Source organism: Botryllus schlosseri, chromosome 1, assembly GCF_051294905.1.
Source record: "Botryllus schlosseri isolate E-star chromosome 1, Bs_hap1, whole genome shotgun sequence".
Classification (NCBI taxonomy): Eukaryota; Metazoa; Chordata; class Ascidiacea; order Stolidobranchia; family Styelidae; genus Botryllus; species Botryllus schlosseri.
In genome coordinates this window covers 9,338,909-9,365,576 of record NC_137236.1, presented here as the reverse complement: position 1 = coordinate 9,365,576, position 26,668 = coordinate 9,338,909, and the positions used below count along the sequence as shown (strand labels likewise).

General features: G+C 39.9%; 1 protein-coding gene and 1 long non-coding RNA gene across 2 annotated transcripts; both read right to left on the bottom strand.

Moving 5' to 3' along the window:
• Positions 1–575: 575 nt before the first annotated feature.
• Positions 576–26,668, bottom strand: LOC145440760 (uncharacterized). Its single transcript, XM_080318508.1, has 7 exons — positions 26,293–26,668; positions 19,220–19,360; positions 10,788–11,013; positions 6,674–7,766; positions 4,997–5,148; positions 917–1,158; positions 576–857 (listed from the first exon to the last, which is right to left on the bottom strand). Exons 1-7 carry the CDS (start codon positions 26,498–26,500, stop codon positions 724–726), a joined length of 2,196 nt encoding a protein of 731 aa, XP_080174634.1. The 5' UTR covers positions 26,501–26,668; the 3' UTR covers positions 576–723.
• LOC145440770 (uncharacterized) lies at positions 11,595–17,364 on the bottom strand. The gene is made up of 4 exons (XR_013915608.1): positions 17,158–17,364; positions 16,606–16,706; positions 16,369–16,472; positions 11,595–15,354 (listed from the first exon to the last, which is right to left on the bottom strand). It is a non-coding gene; the product is annotated as an uncharacterized LOC145440770 (long non-coding RNA).

Below are 26,668 nucleotides of genomic sequence, written 5' to 3'. Positions count from 1 at the left end.
TTGCTACCGATATTACCGCATAAACGTGCTATACCGTAGCCAACACGCCATAGGCACTGATATGGTTTTTATGATGCAACAAACATATCAAGTCATGATGGGTCCCGTACGCCTGCTGGATTTTCCACATTAGACAACCATGTATTCTTTATCAATTTCACTGATTGCTTGAATATGCATCATTTGCGGACAACCTGCATGTAGCGTGTTTCATTCTTGATGTTGCGTGATTGCGGATCAAGCTCACAGCAAAGTCACTAAATACTCACAAACGCAAAGCTGGATATTTCGAGCCAGCTTTTGGAACTAATCAAGTAAATATTTGAGGTTGACAAGGTGCATAGTTTCATGTTGATTTTATGCATGCTGCCTGCACCACACATGGAGTGGTCCGAAGTAGAAATGAAATGAATTTCAACCAAAGATGCTATCACACGACGTGAAAAAAAGTTTCACAGTGCAGAACCTAACAAGGTTCGTCGAACATTAACCTCTAAATTTCTGACAATTCATACGCAAAACGCGAACGCGAACGTGAACCTCACGATTGCATCACCCCTAATAGCTACGAGGAATGAACAGATTTCGATTTATTATTGTTCGAGAGTTTGACCACCAAAAATTAGCCAATCGGCAGGCAATGTTAAATTAACGTGGCATTAGATCAACTTCCAGATCAATGATGACTTCTCGCTGTCTTCACTGTCAATTTCATTGCGTGGTCTAAGCCACATTGACGCCGGCATTCCATCCTTGCAGCAAACCGATGAAAAGGACGCAAATTGCATTGGCAGCCGTAATTCCTGTACATGTGTGAAACGAAACGACAACATCTTTAGTCCGATCGATTAATGCACCTGGAATTACAGGAAAGATTGATTATTACAGGAAGCAATCATCGCCGACTCCAACGTACCTAGAATCAGAGTAACCAGAAATGTCGGCAGAGTGGCTACAAATCCGTCGATGCTCATAGCGTGCGTTATCTTCTCTGACCCGAAGACATCAGCATACAGCACCACGTACTGGCTACCAAATGGCGCATAGGTCAGTCCAAGGACGAACGACAGGAATAACACTATGTCGTGATCTCGAGACAATGTTATGGCGGATGTAAAGATCGCGGCGAGCACGTTCGTGAAGGCTAGCAGAAAGGCCCTTAAAGAGTAAAATTTCGTTAGTAACGAAGCAACGTCATATCCACAGAGACAAATGCAGCATATTTGTACAGGCTGTTGGACAGAAAATGTACGCAATTACAACTAGAACTAGAAATTTTCACTTTTCAACACAAGCAGCTGGAACTGAAACTAGAACTAGCGACTTTTAAAATGGTCCGTCACTAACTAACCAACTTAAACACTATACACTAACGAGTTTCAATTTCGAAGCAGCTCACTGATTTTTTACTTTTTCGCTATAGAAGATGAAAAGGATGGCGGAGATAGAATCAGTAATGCAGAGGACCAGGCTTTCGAGTTGGAAGTTTGAGGGGTTTCGACCCCCAAATCAGGAACTCCCAAAACTCACGACTATATGCCACTGTTGATAGCGATGGCTCTGAGCTCTCTAGCTGCAGAGACATCACACAACTAAGACGCAGGATCGCGATGCACGCCGAACGGCGACACATATTTTCTAGTTGTTAGGCAACAGATTATATTAAATGCGCAGCTAGAATAAGAAATAGCATTATACTCACTTTTAAACAAGTAAAACAGTAGTTACTTGACCGTCAACTAACATTAGATTGGAATTTTTTACAAGTCTGATATCCAGCGATCAGAGGCGAAAAAACAAGTAGGGTCTATCTAAGCGACAGGCGATCTCGCCTCTGAACTTTGAGTATTGCGTTTGTTTTATCTCGTTACGACCGTAACGCAGTTGTTTGTTTTTGTTATTGTTTCGTCATAAAGACGAAATACTTTCTACATTTCGAGTTTGATTCACCTTATTACTGACGTTCGCTACCTTTGAGAGTCGACTAGTCGAAAAGCTTTTAGCGAGTAAATTTACAATATGAAGTTACTGTTTCGCGTTAAATATAACTTTCCGCTGCAGAAAAAGTGAACTTTGTCCGCCCATCCCTTATAATGTCATCTTGGCCATACCGAAGTACTGGAGTTTGAGTGGTTACACAATGCTATCCATGTTTAACCAACTTGCAATTACCCATGTTTAACCAATTTACAATTACCATTGACTAAACATACAACCTCTAATACTCCATATATTTACTATACCGAATTTTCGTTTCGATTGGATTGGAATTGCATGTGAAAAATCCATGCATTCAATGCCTAGTGTTGATCAAATGCGATCTTAAATTACGTCGTGAATGCGAGTAAATGGAAATAATGCAAATTTCCATAAAGAGTCTAGAATTGGCGTGAAGTAAATAATACCCCGGAAATGGCTACTGTTGAATCCAAAATAAATGACCATCTAAACAAGTGGACTTTTTAACAAATTGTTACTTCACATTATATAGGGTTACCTCCCCGTCTAACTCAGAATCCAAAATGTAGTGAAGTATCTTGGCATCAACAACCCGTTTAGTAGATGTTGAATGTAGTAGTCAAAACGATCTGTGGTTCCCTAAGTAGGCGGGTTTGAGACACGGAGCCGAAAAAACGGATGAAGTAGAAATAGTATACAAGCATAACTACTGGAGTAAGTCGATACCACCCAATCGAATACTATACGGAAAATATAAGGATAACCTTACTTATGAGCAGTGGGTCCTAAAACCTTTTGACTTGTGGCACACTAGACAAACTATAAAACGCTCGCGGCACTCTAACAAAAAGTTGCCTTAGAAAAATGATGTGTAACCTTTTGCTAGAAACGGGGCGAATGCCGAGTGTACAAACCGTTGGCGGGCCGGACTTTTCATACTATAATTCACACTCACTTCAGTATGTTGCGCTACATTTCTGCGATCTCAATCATATCCATCACAAAAAGAGGAAATGTATTCACATTCAAGCAACACAGCATTAATGCGACACTTGATGCTGCTTTCGTTTTGAAAGTTTTCTTTTTAACTTCTGGATCAAGTCAGATAAAGCAAGCGCTAGAATATTTTCTAAATGGGCATCGGATATGCGCGATCGTAGTTTGCTCCACGCGAATTTTATTGTTGAAAACAATTGCTCACGTGTGCTACCGAACATCGAAGGCATTCCTTAGGCATGATTGGTCAAGATGGTATGAAGATAGAGTTACCATATTTTGGAAATCCGAAAAGAGGACACATTTTCAAAATTTTCTGCCTTGCAACACTGGAGTAAAATCAGAAAAAATGATAGAATTTTCCCGACTTTGTTGTCGGTTGAAAAAAATCCGGCTCAAATCCTGAATTACCGGCTTTCTACCGAATTTTACGTTGGTTGACTAGAAAAAGAAGCTGTGCTCACAGTCATGAATGCATTAACGCAGTCCGCGAAGCATTTTAAGGGAACCTCCAAATTTGCAAAATGGTCGATAAACTTAATTTGTAGTTTATAAATTAGATAAATCACGAGGCAATTTCGCTCCATAACCGCTACAACTTCGGGACCCACATAACCAGAATGGCCATCTGACTTGAAATATTCTACTGTGCAAGGTTTATTTCAATTCCAAATTGCCAATCGCCTAAACACGTTCCTGTTTCGAGAAGTTTTGTTGGGCTGTGTGAAAAATTTGTTTGCAAAAATTAATTTTCCTGTGATATAAATACCCGCTATCCCGTTATAACTTCAGTATAAGCTGCTGAACGTTATGTTAGACGTTGTATGTTCATTAAAATTTTGTTTCTAAATTATGGTGCCAAATATGCTACTTGCGATTATGCCCGAAGATGTCGTCGGAAGCGTTACGTCTTATTATTACATTCGGCACCGTCATTGTGGAAAAGGATTTTCGGTACTAGCTCATACCAAATCAACGGGGCGGATTTTCAAGACTCGACCGCGTATTTTAATGAATGCAGCTACAGAATTCGCTTCAAAATAACAAATGTTATCCCAATTTCTGCATAAATAGTATGTTGATTTCAAAAAAAAAGAGTATTTCTGTTCATCACTGCCCTACAGTTAAAATTTGCACAATACAGATGTCGGCTGTAGGATTATTGAGCTAAATTTGCACTAAACCTTGGCCCCTGAGGTGTCCGCAGGGGCCGTGACGGTACAAAGGGGGTGCGCGAAGACCAACAGGTTGAGAAGCACTGCATTAATAACGCATGGATTCAAATGTCAATTAAAGTCTGATTGCTTATGTACTTATCATGATATAAGATTTGATAGGGGACCTCGATATGTAATCCAAAATGGGCTAACTTCCCATCTAAAAACGCATCACAACAGATCCTGAAAACTAATATTACCATGCAAGATCAATGCCCGGCAGTGTGCTCGTGCTTTGTGGAATAGTTTGTTGACGAGTTGATTCTCTAAGAGCGGGAAACGAAAGACCTCTCTTCGACACGCAGCACCTAGCCTACTCATCGGCAACGTCATAATTAGTTACATTTTAATGGTCGCAGTTCTCATTCATCAAATAGGAATCAGTTACGTCGCATGCCTGAATGCAATCACGTTATGTTTTACCTAGTCATAACGTGTTCTTATTAAATTAAAAAAGATTCGCAGCACACCCGAGAATCTGTGGAGGCACAGTTTAAGAATCATCGCTTTAGACCGGGGATAAAGGTATGCTGAGCTTAAAACGGGGGTGATGAGTAAGATGTGTATCGGAACTACCGTTCTATTCGTAAACACCAAATTTGGCCAAGTTATCTACCTACTGCAGTACCCCCTTTAAGTAGAACTACTTCCTTGTTGAGTGCAGCGAGTAGTGCAGGTTCACAAAAGTAGGCCTACTTCGTTACTTACCAGTGATCACCTGTTATAAGCACAAGTTTGATATTTGATACTTTATCATGAGTCTTGTGTTGCACCACAGTCTCGGCCAATTTTGTAATCAGAAATATAACCTCTGTTTGACCCACTTGTTTACACGGCTCCATTCACAGAGAAAGCCGCTTACAAATTTTCCGGAAAACTCTCCGGCCCCGAGTGTCATAATGAGCTTGACCGCATCCTCGGTCTCCATTTCCAAGCGGTTCGTTCCCAGTGGTAACATAAGATACGCAATCCCCGCCTGCAAATACGGAAACGGAAACGACAGCTCACATATTCTGACAGATTACAAAACAGCAGCTAGCATAAACTAATTACCATTTTGTTTCGTTTCAATACTGGGAATAAATTTGATTTGCTACTGGACACGAGCTTGGAATTGATCGTGATACCAAATTGAATTAGGATTGTAATTAGGATTGTAACCAGGATTGTAACCAAGTCACAAGGCTCCGAGTCACAAGTCAATCTCACTTGGACAATTTTGTCTTGAGCCAAGTCGAGTCATTTTCAATTCACCACCGAGTCAAGTCCGAGTCCGAGTCAGCGAGCAGAGGGTCGAATCCGAGTCATTGTGTTGACTGCTCATTTTCCAGTTTAAGTATTGCTAAAGCCATTTTATACCTCTGTTCGGTGATATCGAATGGTTCGCATTAATGATATTATAATTTTCCTCAGTTTTTAGCTGTTTCTGGTTGTATTTTCAAGTTTCAAAAGTACCAATAGATTAAATATCAATAGTTCGGTTGCTTTACTATTATTCGAAATTACAATGAAATGTCGGTCTTGGCTGTCTGAGTCTATAGTCACGTGACTTGGTTCGAGTCATGTGCAATGACCCGAATCAAGTCGAGTCATCAGAAAATCGTGACTTGAGTCGGACTTGAGTCGAGTCATGATTCGAGTCACTACAACCCTGATTGTAACTGTAATTAGACTGTAACTTGATAGGAGTTGCCACGCCGTTATACTCTTATCGCATCAATATACGTACGTGTTATGAAATCGAATAAATTCGAAAATATTTACATAGTTCCATAAAGAAAAACCTCGCCATGTCGTGGTCTCTGTGTCTGCAAGACGGGCTTGTTGCATGTTACGTCGAAGTGATATACACGAACGAGATCAGACCCGTCGGAAAATATACTATATATTTAGCGAATACGCAGCGCAACCAACCGCAGTCAGATTACAGCTCAATAACGTTAAATATTGCAAGCTGGAATTGAAAAACTATTTGTAAAATTATAAATCCGGTCATTTCTTTATCATGATCACTATGATCAGTGCTCAGTTGGGCAAGTTTTCGACTAAAATATTAAAAAAGGTCATCACTTTCGTTCGAATACCGATTTACACGCTGTTACGAAATTTCTGCTCGAACGTCCGTGTTTGCTATTTTGCGTCATTTATGCCGATGTTCACTCGAATCTGTCCATTATCTCAGCTGTACAATTTGGCGAACGAATGGTCAAAAAGGAGGTGATATAGGAGTCCTCGGATAACATTTTCAAGAACGGGAAAAGGGAGGCTAATCCTCCTAATGAGGACTTATGGTAACCCTCACGTTAACAGAACCCACAGCCCCCCGGAATAAATCCCCTAACGGGATGATGTATTTGATTCATGGGAATGGGTACGAAACCAAAATTCGGTACATGCAAGTGCCGTGTGACGGATTTACGCCCCACGGTCACGACGGAAATAAAATACGTTAAATACAGCTATTCTCCACCCATTGATTCTCATAGTGTACGCTTGCTCACCCAGGCCGACCAGTACAACATGCTGGATATGAATGCAAGGATGTATATCGGTTGACAGCATAGGGTATAGTCGAAGACAGATTTGAGTCGAGCCTTGAGTCGGTTCAACGACGACATTTGATCAGGTGTATTTTGGATCCCAGCCGGCTGTCCCGAATCTGCTTGAACTACCACGCTTTTCTTCTGATCTGACTGGACAGTTGAATCTATCACGTCGCCGACTTCCTCTTGCTGGGCAACTGGTGCTTCGATGAACTCATTCTCGTATGTTAAAGCGTCCGGCTGTGGCGTGACTTGACCAGGTGAATTTTGGATCCCAGCAGACTCTCCCGAATCTGCTTGAACGACCACGCTTTTCTCCTCATCTGGTTGAACAGTTGAATCTATCACGTCTCCGACTTCCCCTTGCTGAAATCCTTGTGCTTTGATGAACTCATTCTCGTATGTTAAAGCGTCCGGCTGTGGCGTGACTTGACCAGGTGAATTTTGGATCCCAGCCGACTCTCCCGAATCTGCTTGAACGACCACACTTTTCTCCTCATCTGATTGAACGGTTGAATCTATCACGTCACCGAATTCCTCTTGCTGAACAACTGGTGCTTTGATGAACTCATTCTCGTATGTTAAAGCGTCCGGCTGTGGCGTGACTTGACCAGGTGAATTTTGGATCCCAGCCGACTCTCCCGAATCTGCTTGAACGACCACACTTTTCTCCTCATCTGATTGAACGGTTGAATCTATCACGTCACCGAATTCCTCTTGCTGAACAACTGGTGCTTTGATGAACTCATTCTCGTATGCTGAAGAGTCCGGCTGTGGCGTGGCTTGATCAGGTGTATTTTGGATCCCAGCCGACTCTCCCGAACCTGTTTGAACGACCACGCTTTTCTCCTCATCTGATTGAACAGTTGAATCTATCACGTCCCCGAATTTGTCTTGCTGAACAATTGGTGCTTTGATGACCTCGTTCTCGTATGTTTGAGCGTGCGGCTGTAACGTGGCTATCTGCTGACCCGCAGAAGTCTCCGGTCCAAACGCGGTCTCCGCCACGTCCTCTCCTTGGGTTGGCGCCTCATTCACGACTGCCACTGGTCTGTAAACATGGAATTGGAATAAATCAATGTTGATGGCGACACTCTTTAGCTACAAAGGGAGTATTCCCACCCAAATGATGGCACACGAAAACACAACTTGCTTCAAAATCCTAAACCACGCGATACATCGAAACACTATAGGCTAATCAAATTATACCTGAAGAATTTGAACAAGCATGAATAGAGTACGACCTGGTTATGTAGGGACGTATGGAGGCAGACATGTAGGATTTAAAACAATGATTTACACCAGCCACCAGTGATTCTTAGACCTTTCCCCCCTTCCCCCGTTGGCAACCCTTCGAAATCACTAATCATTTCTCGCACCCGTCTGTGACGACGGAAAGGTGTTATTGTAACGTGCATTTGAAAGAAGTGCGAGTCGCTATCCTACTGCCAAATGTCGATAAATTGTGCTGTCTAAACATAACGGTCTTCGATTATACGTTGTCTTCCGGATTTCGCGTATGAATGTTCCTTGAGCCGTTTTGAAAGAGGTTCGTACAGCTCTTTAAGGATTGTGACGCACGCCAAGCCCAAAGCACACCATGAACTCTATATTACGACAGCATGTCGTAAAATAGGTCGCAAGTGTCGAATTTTGACGTTTCATTTCTCTAATTAATACACAGGAGCGCAACCTCTTCCAATTTGGAATGGCGATGAGGTAGTGGTGACAATAGGCGACAGTGGCCCGGGCGGCACGGGTTCGATTCCGTGACGGAGGTTATTCTGGGCTCTTCCCTCGCGTCGCTGTTCTTACATCGACAAAAAGCCCAGAAAATAGACCCGGTGGAAATGGAATGAAAAGGGCGGCAAGAAGTCAGGGAATCGAGACATACACCGCAGAAAAAACTATGACTTCGGGCACTAGGTCGAGGTGGAGGGTAGTTTAAGAGACCACAACTCCAACAGAAAGTCTAATATATTTGACTAACCCGTGATTCGAGGACCAATGGACTAGATCAGGGACGGGCAACTTCTTCAGTCGGCGGGCCTGATATATAAGAATTAAGCACTTGGCGGGCCGAATTGCTGAATCGATACATCATTTGCCCATTTATTCACATATACAAGGTAAAAATCGTATTTAATGAATGTATTTTAACGCAGCAATGTTATTTCAAAGAAATTCTCACCGATAATGAAGAGAATGTGGACTTGGGAACAGAATTGTCATACAGCAGTGTTTCTTAAACTTTTTTTAAACACGCCCCCCTTTTGAATAGTGAAAAATCCGCGCGCCCTTATCGTTATATCACAAATATTAAAGAGGTAAATCAGAATGCTAGCCATCGCAACGGATATTTTGATGGCAATGAAGGTTATGGCTATTTATGAGACAATTCTCAAATATGAAATTCGGACAATGGATAGAGTAAACACAATGAGGGATAGAGTAAACACAATGAGCTGGAGGTAAGTCTGGTGCGCGAACAATTTTTCAGTTAACTGTGACTTCGGGCCCCTTCTTCAGATGCTTTCACGCCCCCAGCTTGAAAACCACTGTCATACATGCACTGCCATGTTTGCTTCTCTTCGATCAATCAACCCAATGTGCAATCCCTAATTAAGATTCAAGGTCGTTCGACAGGCCCGGTACCCCGAACTTACCAAGATATCAATTCATTCGAGTTGAGTAGGTGGCGAGATAATGTGACAGCTACGAAAGCAATGTGTTGTGAGTTCGAGTCCGACTCCATAATTTCTACCTAAGTATTGGATGTTTATCCAGGCTCCTCCGCGCCATCTCATCGGCATAACTATTGAGCGGTGTCTCACAAAAGCCTGGACGTGTGCCATGCTACCACTCGGCGGTTACGGAATCAAAAATAAGAAATATCGGCCTGGTGTAAATGACCATTGCAGTTGACAAACACCATGACTACCACAAGAAACATTAGGGTTAGGCATATAGTGAATGATGACAATGCAATCTTCGCTTCGACGAACTTACCCGTCAGCTCCACTCTCGCACGCTGCGCAATGCGCACACACGATATATTAACATAACCTACACTCACTAAAACTTAATGTTGTAAGCAAGTAGTGGGGATTGGGGAATCTCGGCAGACTGATATGCCGTGGGACTCATTATCTTGTAAGACGGGAAGCTGCCCGCGGGCCGTACAAAATGCCGTGGCGGGCCGTATGTTGCCCGGCCCTGGACTAGATTTAAGTAATCCCACGAATGACACAACATCTCCACACCCCCAGGAGAGAATCCTCGCACCCATGGATGGACATGTCACGGTGTCTTATAAAAGTCTAGAAGAGGGCCGTGCTACAAGTCGGCAGCTACGGAATAACAAGCACGGCTTGGTGTAAATGACCATAGTTGTCGACAAACACCGCGAACAGCTCAAACATACAAATCACATATTTTGCGGACATGGGTTCGGTAACGCTGTATCAAGTATCGGGGAATTACAAGGTGAAATGCAACAACCGAAACATAACCGCAACCAATATTGAAATCGAAACCTACAATACCAACATACGAACGTTAGTGGAACTGATATCTTTGTCGAGGTCGCGGTCAATTCTCAGCACGGTCACAAAGTGCAGTAAAATAGGTAAGTTTGGAAAATGCCAGATCATCCTCAATGCGATACAGAGCTGGCATACAAAATAGAAAGGCTATACTTCCACATTATACATACTCTTACGACGTGATGAATGACACTGTAATACTGACGCGAAGCCTACTACTCTATTCAGAAAGGACCGACTCTATTCTCTCCGTGTATTTCATTAGTGTTGCGTCTATGGCTATACATTATAGCCAATTTGTATTGCATTTTTGCTTAACGCTCTCGTTTTGTGATTTCTCTCGTTGTTGTTGTTATACCATTCTTACGTCACACTACCTATTTCATCTTTGCATTTCGAACCTATCTATTCAGAATGGAACCACGCAGGTACCGCTTTATTGACTACACCAAAGTTTACTTCATATACATCTATGTCATAACTACTGAAGGCGATGAAACATCTCGGGCCGTATATATTTCCCTCACCGGTACACGAATGCTCCAACAATACCGCCAGCTGATATGAATGACATCCAGAACAGCCCTGTGTGCCAGTCATATTCTTCAGTGAGCCGTGAATACAAGGCCGTCGTCAATAACACACCAATCGTCTCCACAGTGTATATATATCCAGCCACTATGCTGCGATGCTTGATGTAGTATCTCGGTATGGAGAGGTACAGGAGATTGATCGACGTCCCACCGAAAAGTCCTGACAATTGAAAATTTCTGACGTTTACACAGCAAAGGCAGGCTAATTCGAAGCTCGCATCTGTGGTGCAACTACAGCTCATATGATGATTAGCATGTGTCCCGTCGCCGCAGTGACTAGGGAACACATGAAATGCGTCGAAGGAAGTAAATGACAGTTTAATCAAATTACTACGAGTCGTCATTTCGTAACAGTCAGGTTTCCATTTGTTGGGATCTTGGTCCGACGTGGTGTTCAGTATCCAAGCACTTCTATCTTTCCGATCACCCAAGTATGTTACTTATTCACATCGGTGTTTGTGATTCTACTTTCACGTCGACCCGAGTATTTCAGGCAAATGTGCTTTTCTTTTCTTCTCATTCTGGATTCTATACCATACCAAGTACTTTTAGAATAGGCTACGATTACATCACTGTTCTGAGTTAAATAGTTGACAAAATGGTGAAATATCCCACGCATGGCAGTAATTGAATATAGGGTGGTGGATTGTGCCTATCTACATAGATGTATAGTGCCAATAGTCAATATTCAAGATAGATCTTGACATTTCTAACGAGGCCTAGGAATAACTGCTATAGCTTACACTCTAAATTCGAATGCGTGCAGAGGAACGCAAACTTACATGCCAAATCCGTTTTTTTTTTTAACTACCACACAACGTGCTGGAGCCGATGTGTGCCTGGCTTTCCTGTGTTTAGTAGTGGTATGTTCATGTTGACTGGTGCAGAGCTCGAAATTAATACCAGCCATCCATGAATTTTTACTCAGCTTATGCTCAAAAAAGATTTTATTGCAGCGAAAGATCAATACAGAACATTCATTTGCAGACGAAAATGTGTGAATTTCTAGCTTGCACAATTGAAAAACTTAAGCTTATCCAAATAGAAATAAGAACTACAGCTACAAAGTTATCATAAATTAGATTCTAATTAGAGCAAAGAAACGTTTCACTAATTGGTGTAGAATTAGAATTATAGCGACACAGTTGTTTTTGCAAATTAGAATCTAATTAGAGAAAAAAGGCATTTCACAAATTGGTGTGGAAATAGAATTATAGCGACACAGTTGCAACCACAAATTACATTTGAATCAGAGCAAAGAAACATTTCACAAATTGGGATAGAGTTAGAATCATAGCGATACAGTTGTTATCACAAATTAGATTCTAATTAAAGCAAAAAACATTTCAAAAATTGGAGTAGAATTACAATCCTAGCGACACGGTTGTTATCACAAATTAGATTCTAATTAGAGCAAAGAAACATTTCACAAATTGGTATGTGATTAGAATTATAGCGACCAGTTGCAGCCACAAATTACATTTGAATCAAAGCAAAGAAGCATTTCAAAAATTGGAGTAGAATTACAATTATAGCAACACAGTTGTTTTCACAAATTAGATTCTAATTAGTGCAAAAAAATATTTCATAAATTGGAGTAGAGTTAGAATCATAGCGACACAGTTCTTATCACAAATTAGATTCTAATTTCCGCAGAAATATTTCCCAAATTGGAGTAGAATTAGAATCATAGCGACACAGTTGTTATCACAAATTAGATTCTAAGTAAAGCAAAAAACATTTCAAAAATTGGAGTAGAATTACAATCCTAGCGACACGGTTGTTATCACAAATTAGATTCTAATTAGAGCAAGGAAACATTTCACAAATTGGTATGTGATTAGAATAATAGCGACCAGTTGCAGCCACAAATTACATTTGAATCAAAGCAAAGAAGCATTTCAAAAATTGGAGTAGAATTACAATTATAGCAACACAGTTGTTTTCACAAATTAGATTCTAATTAGTGCAAAAAAATATTTCCCAAATTGGAGTAGAGTTAGAATCATAGCGACACAGTTCTTATCACAAATTAGATTCTAATTTCCGCAGAAATATTTCCCAAATTGGAGTAGAATTAGAATCATAGCGACACAGTTGTTATCACAAATTAGATTCTAATTTCCGCAAAAATATTTCCCAAATTGGAGTAGAATTAGAATCATAGCGACACAGTTGTTATCACAAATTAGATTCTAAGTAAAGCAAAAAACATTTCAAAAATTGGAGTAGAATTACAATCCTAGCGACACGGTTGTTATCACAAATTAGATTCTAATTAGAGCAAAGAAACATTTCACAAATTGGTATGTGATAAGAATTATAGCGACCAGTTGCAGCCACAAATTACATTTGAATCAAAGCAAAGAAGCATTTCAAAAATTGGAGTAGAATTACAATGATAGCAACACAGTTGTTTTCACAAATTAGATTCTAATTAGTGCAAAAAAATATTTCCCAAATTGGAGTAGAGTTAGAATCATAGCGACACAGTTCTTATCACAAATTAGATTCTAATTTCCGCAAAAATATTTCCCAAATAGGAGTAGAATTAGAATCATAGCGACACAGTTGCTATCACAAATTAAATTCTAATTAAAGCAAAAAACATTTCAAAAATTTGAGTAGAATTACAATCCTAGCGACACGTTCGTTTTAACAAATTACTTTCTAATTAGAGCAAAGAAACATTTCACAAATTGGTAAGTGATTAGAATTATAGCGACCAGTTGCAGCCACAAATTACATTTGAATCAAAGCAAAGAAGCATTTCAAAAATTGGAGTAGAATTAGAATCATAGCGACACAGTTGTTATCACAAATTAGATTCTAATTAGAGCAAAGAAACATTTCACAAATTGGTATGTGATTAGAATTATAGCGACCAGTTGCAGCCACAAATTACATTTGAATCAAAGCAAAGAAGCATTTCAAAAATTGGAGTAGAATTACAATTATAGCAACACAGTTGTTTTCACAAATTAGATTCTAATTAGTGCAAAAAAATATTTCCCAAATTGGAGTAGAGTTAGAATCATAGCGACACAGTTCTTATCACAAATTAGATTCTAATTTCCGCAAAAATATTTCCCAAATTGGAGTAGAATTAGAATTATAGCGACACAGTTGTTATCACAAATTAGATTCTAAGTAAAGCAAAAAACATTTCAAAAATTGGAGTAGAATTACAATCCTAGCGACACGGTTGTTATCACAAATTAGATTCTAATTAGAGCAAAGAAACATTTCACAAATTGGTATGTGATTAGAATTATAGCGACCAGTTGCAGCTACAAATTACATTTGAATCAAAGCAAAGAAGCATTTCAAAAATTGGAGTAGAATTACAATTATAGCAACACAGTTGTTTTCACACATTAGATTCTAATTAGTGCAAAAAATATTTCCCTAATTGGAGTAGAATTAAAGTCATAGCGACACAGTTGTTATCACAAATTAGATTCTAATTAGATCAAAAAAACATTTCCCAAATTGGAGTAGAGTTAGAATTATAGCGACACAGTTGTTATCACAAATTAGATTCAATTAGATCAAAAAAACATTTCCCAAATTGGAGTAGAGTTAGAATTATAGCGACACAGTTGTTATCACAAATTAGATTCGAATCAGAGCAAAGTAACATTTGAAAAATTGGAGTAGAATCAGAATAACTACTGCAGTATATTTTCTGAATTAGACTTAGAATCCAATTAGATGTAGTTTTTATTTCAAATTAGAGTAGAATTAGAAATATAGCTATACGGTAGTGGTTTTCTAAATTAGATTAGATTGAGAGCAAAGAAACATTTCACAAATTAGAGTAGCATCAGAATTTATAGCTACACAGCTTTTTCCAAACTAGAGTAGAATTAGATTTGTAGCTCGTTTTTATTTCGAAATTAGAGTGGGATCAGAATTATAGCAACAGTTTTTTTCAAATTATAGAGTAGAATTAGAACTATAGCTACACTGTTTTTCCAAATTAGAGTACAATTAGAATTATAGGTTCAGTTGTTTTCACAAATTAGATTCGAATGAGAGAGACGAAGCACTTCACGAATTAAAGTAGAATTATAATTATAGCTAGTTTTTTTTTCAAAATTAGAGTATAATCAGAATTTTAGCTACACATTTTATTTTCACTCTAATTAGACAACTAGAGTAGTACTAGAATTGTATAGTTGTCCAAGTCAGCAAACGAAATCAAAATCATTACTGGGATTTCTAGAATCTGCTCATAAAACAGAGAAGCTTGTTGGATTGAAACACAAATTTTTGTATCCAATCAGGACATACTGTAAAACTTTTGGATATGGTCACAAACATAATAACACGCGAGAAGATCCAGCACCATCTCAAATGGTTTCGCTTTATTGTGAGACGATCCCTTTATGCGGATGCCATTCGCCACGATCCATGACTGCAGGTCACCATTTTCATGGTACGCTAGTACGAGATGTCGAGGACTCAGCTTTGTGGCCGTTAATTGGACTGAATGGGCCTGGAATTGAAAGAAATATGTTAAGTAAAATTATATTGCCAATAATCCATGTGTGAATCGAAAGCACAAGATTTAGATTATGTAGAATTGCCTTTATGGGACTTCTGCATAATGCATATTGAATAAAAATAGAGCTGAATAGGCCAATATAGGTTTTTGCCAATATGGTTTAACAAGCTTAACTCATGGAAACAAGTGATAGCAAATTCTGTCGTCACGACATGCTGTCTAGTCGCTGACATGTATGGGTTTTTCCACATAATCATAAGTTTACTAACCTTTAATGATCCATTCAGATTTGATCAGTATACCATCATACAGGTTCCTTTTGGAACGGCACAAGCATTATGTTCACATTCACTGATTCTATGCACTATATCCATGGTAGCCATCCTCATGGACTCGAAGTCAGGAAAACCAAAAATTACATTAGCAGCAGAAATGATTTTCCGTGGTGTGGGACGAAAACGAATTTACACCAGCTCATTCTAACTTAGATTTATAGCCTTATCAAAAATAATGATGTAATTGAAAAGCATTTAATAATCATCTATTTTTGGAGGCCTTCTTTCAGTTCGAGTGTTTATTGCACCGTCATAACGTAAACAGCGTCAATCAAAACATAGGCCTACAATATTTTCAGCACCCAAAAACAAAATGAGGCACACGTCTGAGCTCAACAGACCCCGAATTAGAACACATGTTTGTGTCGCAACTTGGAAATTAACAGACCCCGAATTAGAACCAACTCAACATGCACGCATGTTAAGCCATAAAATTTTCAAACAACAGCACTAGCAGTACTTTTGTGACGGTCTGTTAAGTTCAAACTTGTGCCAGATTGTGGCATGCAAAACGTTCAAGGTGTTATGGAAAACGCCGAACAATGTTTGCCAAAAAATCAGGACAAGAGTAGAAATCAGTACAAATCTGACAAATCAGGACGTTATGGTACATCTAGGTTCATTGTTCACACAGTTCCAGGTTAAGCAAGCAGCAAATCCTACAACTCACCTGATAAAGCGTTATCGCCCTCAAATCCTGTTGTGATTCTCTCTTCAGTTACTGCATTTCGTAACTCCCTCCCTCAGGAGCATAACCGCAGCGGCTTGTTTTCCCTACAAATAAATATCAAGTAGAAGATTTGGTTGAAGGACATTCCACTTATTGCCTTCCGGTTGATATGAAGGCAAGAGTTCTGACAAAACAATATTTAATAAGTTCATTCTAGAATAGTTAAAAAATACTAACCTCTTCATCTGTCTCTAGCGCTGCTCCAAATATTTCGTCAGGAGTAGTAAGTATTTTGCTTCGACACTTCTCGGAACGAACATTTGAAACCCCGCTCTGATCTATTACAAAGGCAAAGTGTTAGCCTACTATAAAAGCAGCTAGTGAGCTAAGCATGCACATTGCACACACTTCTATGTGTTATATAGAGGGAACTTGATATGAATATAATAAGATTTATTTCACTGGATAATATAAACAATAATTATTATAATAGGTTCATGAATAAAATATCATGTTTTGAACTAATGAAAATGTCGTGTAGTTGGAAAAACAAGTGAGTCAACTGCAAAGCAAGATCTATATAACTTGGTCATGAAATCTAGTTGTAAACCCATATTGCATCAACGTAGAGGATTAACTGACATTCTGAAACTCCGTTTCGATGCTACTGCAAGTTGATCTAAAAGGCAATCTACCAATATTTCTCACACTGCTGCTTGCTGAAGAACCCTCTTGACAACATACCGGTAATCATAACATATCGCATGTTGATATTCTTGAACGAATTACCTTCAATTATTAAAGCAATGTGTTCTCTTGTAATGCCGTACGCAATCAACATCTTCTTTATTCCTTCCGCTATGATGAGATTAGCGACACGTTCATCGACATCCACAAAGTCACTGTACTGCGGCCTGTCGCTCCATTTAAATTTGACCCTTTGACCGTGACTGAGTTTCCGCCGTTACCGAGAGATGTGAAGCGTGAATGAGAGAGAGAGAGAGAGAGAGAGAGAGAGAGAGAGAGGGATAGCAATAGAGAAATTATAGATAACTAACCTACGTAGGTTTATCTATAGAGAAACGTAGGTTAGTTATCTATAGAGAAATACAGAGATGTTTATTCAGTCAACAGTCAAAAGCAGAATGCACTGATAATAGCCAGGTAACACTAACGATTACTAAACAACGTACTTCAAAATTACATGGTGATGACAATGATTGATTGATTGATTTCTTCATTGCTATACTGCTGATATATCAATGATCAATAATGAGGAAATGCAATATAATGGAAATGATCAATTTCTTCTGCCAGTTTGGTTGGTAAATAAAATGAAAAGAGAAACGATCACAAAATCTAGTAAATGCAAGAAAGCGACACTCTAAAATAATGGAGCGACATTGATGAAACAGCAGTCCACTTCATGGCTCCTGAGCAATGTGCCCTTTTAGGTACGCATGTCTGCAATTGATTTGAGCTGACGCAGCCTCTGCTCACATAAATTATCAGTTGTGCACAAAAAATCCGAAGAGATGACTTTTTTTTAGTGGTTACGCACTGTTGTCCAAGGGACTGCGCAGTGAATAGGTGAGCGCTTGCTGCAGACTCGTCAAAATTAGAGGTAACATTGCTTCTGAGCTATATGTAAACGGGGCTAAAAGCACGCATTACTTACGCGAGAGTCGTTATTACCGTTCAACATCTATTATAGAAAGGCTGCATCATTTGAGAATCTATATCTTGCAGCTTAATTCCTCCCCTGCAAATAACCCAGCGGGAGCAAACGGACCCCAGGGTCATTGGGTTTACCGATGACGTCATGATCGACACACGAGTGTACCGTACCTTACCCTGGATGATCTGGTCATTTACCAGTGACATTACGATTACATTTCAGCAGCGTTTCCATCGTCGACCTCACAATCCCTCTCAATCTTACTGATCTCACAACTCGTGCGGCGACTTACCGGACTATTAAAATGTATACGTAAACTCTTTCATAGTGATCAAAGCCGGCGACAGATGATAAGATGAGAGCAGAAGCACATATTTCGTAACTTTATCTGATGAAGTGTGGACTTGCACATATTATGACACCACTTCGGCGAAAGATTTGGGTCGACTTTATGTGTTTGTCCCATATTGCATCTTTGAATGCACAATTTTGTGTCTAAATCGATGCTTTCGATTTAGAGTGTAGTGATGGGACCGCTCGACCAGATCTACATTCTGAAACTAATTGGGCTACTCGAGTAGGCCTCCGCAGACTTGATCTCGTTTAGGCATCTCTTGGGAATCGCTAAATTTACTTGCAAATATGTAGAAATTTTCGACAAGCAAATAAAAATTAACGAAGTTACCTATAGTTTTATCGAAGTAGCTAATGCGACTAATTTGTCTGCATTTGGGTAAATTGTATGTGGATTGTATTGTAAAGGGTGGCGAGATAAGTGCATGTCGAGACGTCGTTGGTGATGACCTGGATATTTTCAAGGTATATCAAGAGTTCCTTAACTCGTAACTGTACGTATAATTAGGTATTGGTAGAAATTAACGTTCTCAGATGCAACTTATATTCGTTTATTGGTCTTATTGGCGCAATTCGGTTTTGGAAGTTCGTTGGAATAGCGACCAAACAAGTCTGAGCATTGTCCGAATCGGTTGCGGAGTACACACGTTTCCATAAATAATGATATCTCGCACCAACAGATGCAATATCCGATTTAAAGCGACAGTTTGAAAAATTCTTAACGAATCCAAGCGACTTCCTAAGGCCGTACTGAAGTCGGAGTGTTCGAAAGATCGATATTTGCAAGATGTTTCCGTGCAAGAAATCTTCATTACTCACCTGCTGTGGCTCCGCCTAAAGTCGCGTACATCGCAAAATTCGGGCTAAAAGACGCTGCTAACAAGCTCAAAGAGAACAGGGCACTCGAAATCAATCCAAGTTTTCGGTAGGAAATCCATTTCACCAATACGACCGCCGGCGCTGTTAAAATATAAGTTATACCTGGAAAGTTTTGCCGGGCCCAGATTCAATGCCGTAACCAAGTCACAAGGTACCGAGTCACGAGTCAATCTTACTTTTGTAGTTCAAACTCGGATCAAGTTGAAGTCAATGTTAAACTCAGCACCGAGTCAAATCCGAGTCCAAGTCGGATAGCAAAGGCTTAAATCAGAGTCATGGTGGTGAGGCCAGAGTCCGAGTAAGACTCCTACTGTTCACCGGTTACCTCGCTTTTTTATAAGACTCAAGTCTTGGGTGATATCGAAGGCCTCATATTCATCATATACTCATTTTTCTCAGTTCTGTTGGATAAATGACAGTTTATTGGCCTATTTTTAAGTATCGGTCTTGGTACACCAGACTTGAATCAAGTCAGATATAGAATGTTCCAAGTCACATGCTTTGCACAGCCATGAGCAATGACTCGAGTAAAAGTCGAGTCAATGCACAGAAGGACTTTGGTCGATCGCGTTCTTTTACATTTACAATATTATCTATCATTATAATGATATTTATATATATATAAAAATAAATTAAGTATTTTATTAATATTATATACATTTACATTTTACATTTCGAAAATAACTCGTGTCAAGTAGAGTAACCAAAAGTGACCAGAGTCCGTGAAACCCTGCCCAACTGTGGCCAGTGACAGAGCACTACTACTTTTTACTCACAAAGCATGCGCCAAACTTGCGCTACTCAAGTAGCAATTGACATACGAACCCGATTATTTTCGGCTGAGACTCGTCAGGGGTAATCGTCAGCAACTAGTACAGAATTGGAAAGAACATTGTATATCAACAATCGTATCACAAAATGTATCATCACCAGCATGAGATTTCGACTAAGAGAGCGTTCAATGTACTGTTTTTAGATGGTACACAAGTGGTGAATTTGCACGGGTTCGGAAGATGCGTGTTGGAATTTTGCAAGTAGCCACTGATATGTGTAGCTGCTAGACGTATGCAACCACTCGACCAAATTTATATTTTGCAACTATGACTAGCTTAATTTTCATACCTTTCATTTTCTACTGCGGTCGAAATATGTTGGATATATACTGGAAACTGCTACTTCGAAAAGTAATTGTGTAGAAATTTACGGAACCGGTTCCACTTCCGCTCGGACCATAATAACCAGTTGCGGCTCGTCCTATAGGGAAACTGGGGCATTGCCCCACCTAAAATTCTGTTCAATAACAATTATTCACCATTTATAGACTCACAGCAATCAACAGATACCTAAATCACAGCGAAACCCGCATTCTTTTTGTTCTTTCGCTTGTAAATGCGCTTGTATCGGCGGAAATCGAATCCTTTTGTGTTTTCGCTTTGTGAACACCTAGCCGGGGCTTGCCCCGGTAGCGCCCATAACAAGCGTTTACTGTCTGTTCTCTCAAAGCCGCGCACAATAAAGAAACGGTGATTTACTCTCTCCTATTCATAAAATTACCGAGCGAGTGGGGCAACCTAACCTGGTTTCCCCTAAGTTGTGATGTAACAATCGTATCTATATCTTAACTCGGTTACGTCATATGCGTAGAGTGACCTTTGCTGGTATAGGTCGATTTTGTAGATGTTTCGCTCCATGATAACTCTTGAAACTTGGTGTGTGTTATGTTGTGAAGGTGGTATTTAACACTGCTCCAAGTTTCAGGGTTGCTACATAAAGTGTAGGGTAGTAGTTTCGTTTCTAAAGACTGTGTGCTGATCCGTCACGTATCGCAAACAGATTTCACTCAAAAGCGGGTATTGGTCTCCATTGATTTTGACGGTGTTCGATACCGAGATTGGTCATGACATTTCGCATAGCTAGTCTTAATGTTAATATCGAACGCCGTACCCAGTTTTTAAGTTCATCACTCAATTATATGGGTGATAATTTCGTTTCACAAGTCGAGCGAGAGCTGACTCGCCATTTATCACTTACATATTTTACGCAATACTGGTATTGATCGATTTTACCGATGCTTTATACCAGTGGTTCCCAACCTGTCTTCATTCCCCGCTTCAGATTTATTCCGAGCCTTCATTCCCCACCAGGACCGTAACAGCACTTTGTCAGCCCCGGAAAAAAACGTTGGTCTTGGGCCCCCAGAACCTCCTCAGCCCCGCTGAGCTTGTACGCGTTTTCCCTGCAACTTATAGCTACATTGGGTCTACTATTTAGTGCGTCGCCTTATTTCGACTAAACAGGCGGAAGCGCGAAAATTATATATAATTCGTGTTTGAATCGCCCAATCTGATCGGGAATCGCATATATTTTGCTGTCAATTTTTAATCCCCTCTCTGCTCACGTAATCAGGTTTACCGGTAGAGCTGAGTGAGGCGTGCTGGAAAAGGTAGAGCCCTTAAATAAGAATTGAACATCTTCGTGCGGACCCGTTGGTATATAGACTTCCGTTACATTATGCTATTTCGTGACCTCCTATATCTGCTATGTCAAAAGATATGGAAATCGCCAAAAGTAAAAGGCATACACGATTTGAAATTGTTATTGCTTTACTGGCAAATAATTTCTCCCCGTGGGATGGCATTTGTCCTGTTGGGTTCAGATCGCCAGAACAGGAACATTCGGCGCCAGCCATTCAACCAAATAAACATATATGTATATTGTATTTATATCGAAGTTTTGGGTCACCACAAGGGCATTCCTTCTCGGCCAAGGTCTTTTCGCTGCTGATCGCTCTGGCACACTTCTCGGAATTGCATCTTACATGTCCTATAACTTCGTATGACTTGGTGCGTCGTGACACAGCAATGGCCGACGCCGAATTCTTCATTTCTATATATTCTACGTATTTTCGTGGGGGAAGAGTAGGCCTACCTAATAATCAGATATTCGGCAATATCATATCGCGCAACAGCGCGAAAATATTTTGAAAAAGTGGCATAAATTAGAAAAAAATACTTTAATTTATGTTAATTCATGAAATCCATTTGGGCCCCTTCGAGCTCGCCCCCTACTGGGGGGGGGGGGGTGCTGCAGTTACGATCCTTTTCCCTACTACCCAGCACTTTGTCATCACACTAGAGCAGATACTTTGCTGGTTTTACTGCACGAGACACAAGACCACACCAGTATGCGAGACAATCGCGTATAACTGCAACATAAAACGTATTTTGAACCGATACCCAGTAACGCTCAAAATTTCGCGAGAGTGAAATTTCACGTTAAACTAGTCGTGTTGGGTTCGTTTGTGACGCCATGATTAGCCATCCAGAACTAAAATGGGATTTTGTGAACCACACGCAATATAATTTTTGATACTTACATTCCAGAGCAGTTAACTGGTAACGGTAATTGCGCATGTGTGTCCGTGAATGTGTATATACTGTCCTGTATATGATTTTGAACAAATGCGTCTATTCCCCACCAGAAACCATTGAATTTCCCACCATTGGGGAACCACTGCTCTATACCAAGATCGGTCTTGAGCTTTTGGAAGGCATGTCTAGATTTCAGTACCGAACGCTGTGGTAAGTACGGTTGATACTCAATGTTTAGTAATTTCGTTATCGAGGTCGAGCATGGTAGAGATGTACGCAAATCTGACACATGCGCAAACTACGGCGTTGCGGATTTCAAGCAAAAGCCGATGTCGATATCTGCAAATTTTAACTGTGTTTCATACTGAGATACGGGATGAGATGATGATCTCATGAAACAGTTTAAGATTCTCGGTTTGCTTTCAAATATTTACCTTATTATTAGGGCAATTTTTTTTTGACATGTCAAAAAAAGTCAAAATTAGGTCAAAATTGTAGCGTTAGGTCAAAATTTGTCAAAATTGTTTACAAAGTCAAACATTATTTGACCTCTGCATTTCGTTTGTATCGTAGATTTTGCGCTGTCGGTGAACTTATCATTTGATATTTTACAGCTTGTAGCCTACTTTATAGGCCTACCGTTGTAAACGGACCATCGTCTGCTCATTGTGAATCATAATGGTCAAATGAAACTAATAGTGACATGGTTTTATGGTCAACGTACCGCAATATCCTAGCTGAAGCAAGACTGCTTGGACATTGCATGGTTCTTATATCAAGAAGCGCAAGCTGAAAAATTGTGATATAGACAACATTGTCAGAATGAAGCAACACGGTTTGTCACCAGCAGTGTGCACACAACTTGAGTGTTGTCAGCCAACAAATGCTGCTGTTGAACCTTCTTTCTCCGTTCTTGGCAAGCTACGTGGTAAGGACAGACACTTTCTACCCGAGAATGTAGGAAAGGATCTTTCGTTGTACTACAACAAATTTTAATTATTTCCACTAGAATACGTAATGTAACTACTAGAATTCTTCATAGGGCCAGATTTCGTTAAAATACTAGTTTTTCATGTAAAAATCTGTCAGTTTTTGAGCAAAAAACGTTTTTTCAGGCCAATCTACTTTGTAAGGACAGACAGTTCCAACCAGAAATGAAGATAAGTAGTACAATTTTAACATTATATGCGGAAACACCTAATTTGCATACGTGAGGTCAAAATTTGGTCAAATTTCAGTTTTTTTAGGTCAAAAAAGGTCAAAATTTAGATTTTTTAGGTCAAAATCTTCCGTTTTTTAGGTCAAAAAAAATTGCCCTACTTATTATATATTCTCCAATGTAGATTTCATAGTGAAATTCAGGCCTTCAAGCCTATATTGCTGATAACGAGGGCGATTTTTTTTGACATGTCAAAAAAAAATGAAAATTAGGTCAAAATTGTAACGTTAGGACAAAATTTGTCAAAAATTTGTCAAAATTGTTTACAAAGTCAAACATTTTCTGACCTCTGAATTTTGTTTGTATCGTAGATTTTGCGCTGTCGGTGAATTTATCACTTGCTATTTTAGAGCTTGTAACCTACTTTATAGGCCTACCGTTGTAAAACGACCCATCGTCTGCTCATTGTGAATCATAAACGATCAAATGAAACAAATAGTGACATGGTTTTATGGTCAACGTACCGCAATATACTAACTGAAGCAAGACTGCTTGGACGTTGCATGATTCTTATATCAAGAAGCGCAAGCTGAAAAATTGTGATATAGACAACATTGTCAGAATGAAGCAACACGGTGTGTCACCAGCAGTGTGCACACAACTTCAGTGTTGTCAGCCAACACCCGCTGCTGTTTAACGTTCTTTCTCCATTCTTGGCAAGCTACTTAGTAAGGACAAACACTTTCTACCCGAGAATGTAGGAAAGTAAGCTGTCTTTCGTTCGTTGTACTACAACAAATTTTAATTATTTCCACCATAATACGTAATGTAACTACTGGAATTCTTCATAGGGCCAGATTTCGTTAAAATACTAGTTTTTTCATGGGCTTCTTGGAGGTACAGAACTTCAATATACAATTGAATAGTGTATTCATATTGAGGTGGGCCCGAGTGTTTTCGGCTGGCACTCGTCGGGGGTGGTCGTCGGCGGCTGGTGGAGAGTTGGAAGAAGCATGGTGTGTCGGCGGTCGTGTCGCAAAATATGACGTCACCAGCATGAAAGAGAGAGCGTTTAATGTACTATTTTTAGGTGGTAGACGAACTCCTTTTGTTGACAGAGTTTTGGTTGGTGTATTTTGATAAAAGTCGACTCCAAGTCACACAAATGACGTCATATTTTGTGATGCGATTGTTGATGTGCCGTGTTCTTTCCGGTTCTCTACTGGTTGCTGGCAGTTGCCCCTGGCGGGTGTCGGCCGGGGGTGTTCCGGTTCATTTCAGTGTGAATGTGCTATTCAATTGTTTTTTCATGTAAAAAATTTGCTCGTTTTTGTGATTAAAACGTTTTTCAGGCCAATCTACTTTGTAAGGACAGACAGTTCCAAGTAGAAATGAAGATAAGTAGTACAATTTTGACATTATGTGTGAAAACACCTAATTTGTATACCTAAGATCAAAATTTGGTCAAATTTCAGTTTTTTAGGTCAAAAAAAAGTCAAAACTTAGATATTTTAGGTCAAAATCTTCCGTTTTTAGGTAAAAAAAAATTGCCCTACTGATAACGCCATGTCAAGCGCGATATAGCTAGCTCGTTTTCGATGACGGCTAACATCTGATCACTTGATTAGCCTATTCCTCAATAAATTTTACGCTAAATTCGGTGTTTTACGCAAGACTCGGCCCTTACCAGCCTGGAAATGGTCCATTAATCTAATCGCACACGAAAGGAAAGCGCACTCATACCCTTTCCCAACGTATTTCGATAAAAAATGAAAGGCTGACGTATATCCAAGGATAAGGACGCCTTGTTATGCACTTTTACACTGCTGGCGCCAGGGGACAGTGTCTCTAGTTCGACCGAAATTGGGTATCGTGATCCGAAGCATGTGGTCTGGGACTGCAAACGTTTTCTCGATATTACCCTATGGTCTACATTGCTGATTGCTCGGCTCCAGTTCACTTGTTTATATTCCAATACATCTTTTTCCGAAGTATAGTAACCACTGGTGAACTTTGAAAATCCCTGTAGTTGAAAAATCGCTCTCTATCAACTTTGCTGCTGTAATTAAGCTCGATGCGTTTGATGTGCTCACGATTCTCAACGCTCTCATTCGGGGTATTCAATCAACTAGTCATTGAACATTTTGAAACTATGAAATCACGCCGCGCGCAATAGGCCTACTGATACAAACGTTAAAATATGCAGGTATGCACTACTGTACTTCATATTTTCTTACGAATAATTTGAAATACCTTGTTTTCATGCCTAATGTCTACCCCATACAAACTGTGTGTGACCAACACGAAGTCACATTTTCACGTCGGAATAGACTATTGTGACATCATTTAGACAATTGAAATTGCGTACACCCCCTGCCCCACCACCCGATATTGTCACGAGCCGCCACTGATAATAACGCGGACAAATTTTACCGCCTCTGGCCGTACCACAACGAGAATACATGCACAAAATGCTTTCATACCTCCGAAGGACATGAATCCCGTGAACAGCCCTTGTACTAGCGAAATCTCGTAGTTGTTGACGTGGAATTCAGTCTTGATACCGCCGTTGAATGTTCCCAGGCAGCGATAAATGCCAAGAGAGCAGAAAGAGGTCAATATGTTACCGGCCAAAATCACCAACACATCTATACTGTCCGGCTGCACTGGTTCATTGCCAAAACATTCCATGATGAACGTTGTCTACTATACTGAAGTCTTATATTAGCGTAAATTAAAGTTCTGAAATGAAGACACGTGTAATCAAATAGAGTAAGAGACCGTTCGACCCAGGGATAGGAGGGGGGAGTCTGACTCAAGACATTGTCCATATGCGACTCCCTCGCCCAATCTTGTAAC

Bases quoted from the DNA above. Each gene is read 5' to 3' on its own strand.
- LOC145440760 (XM_080318508.1), bottom strand. From the start codon at position 26,500: ATGGAATGTTTTGGCAATGAACCAGTGCAGCCGGACAGTATAGATGTG. The intron at 19,361-26,292 runs GTATGAAAGCAT...ATATTTTAACAG, and splicing joins GGGATTCATGTCCTTCGGAG to CGCCGGCGGTCGTATTGGTG. The intron at 1,159-4,996 runs GTGGGTCAAACA...TTACTCTTTAAG, and splicing joins GAATGGAGCCGTGTAAACAA to GGCCTTTCTGCTAGCCTTCA.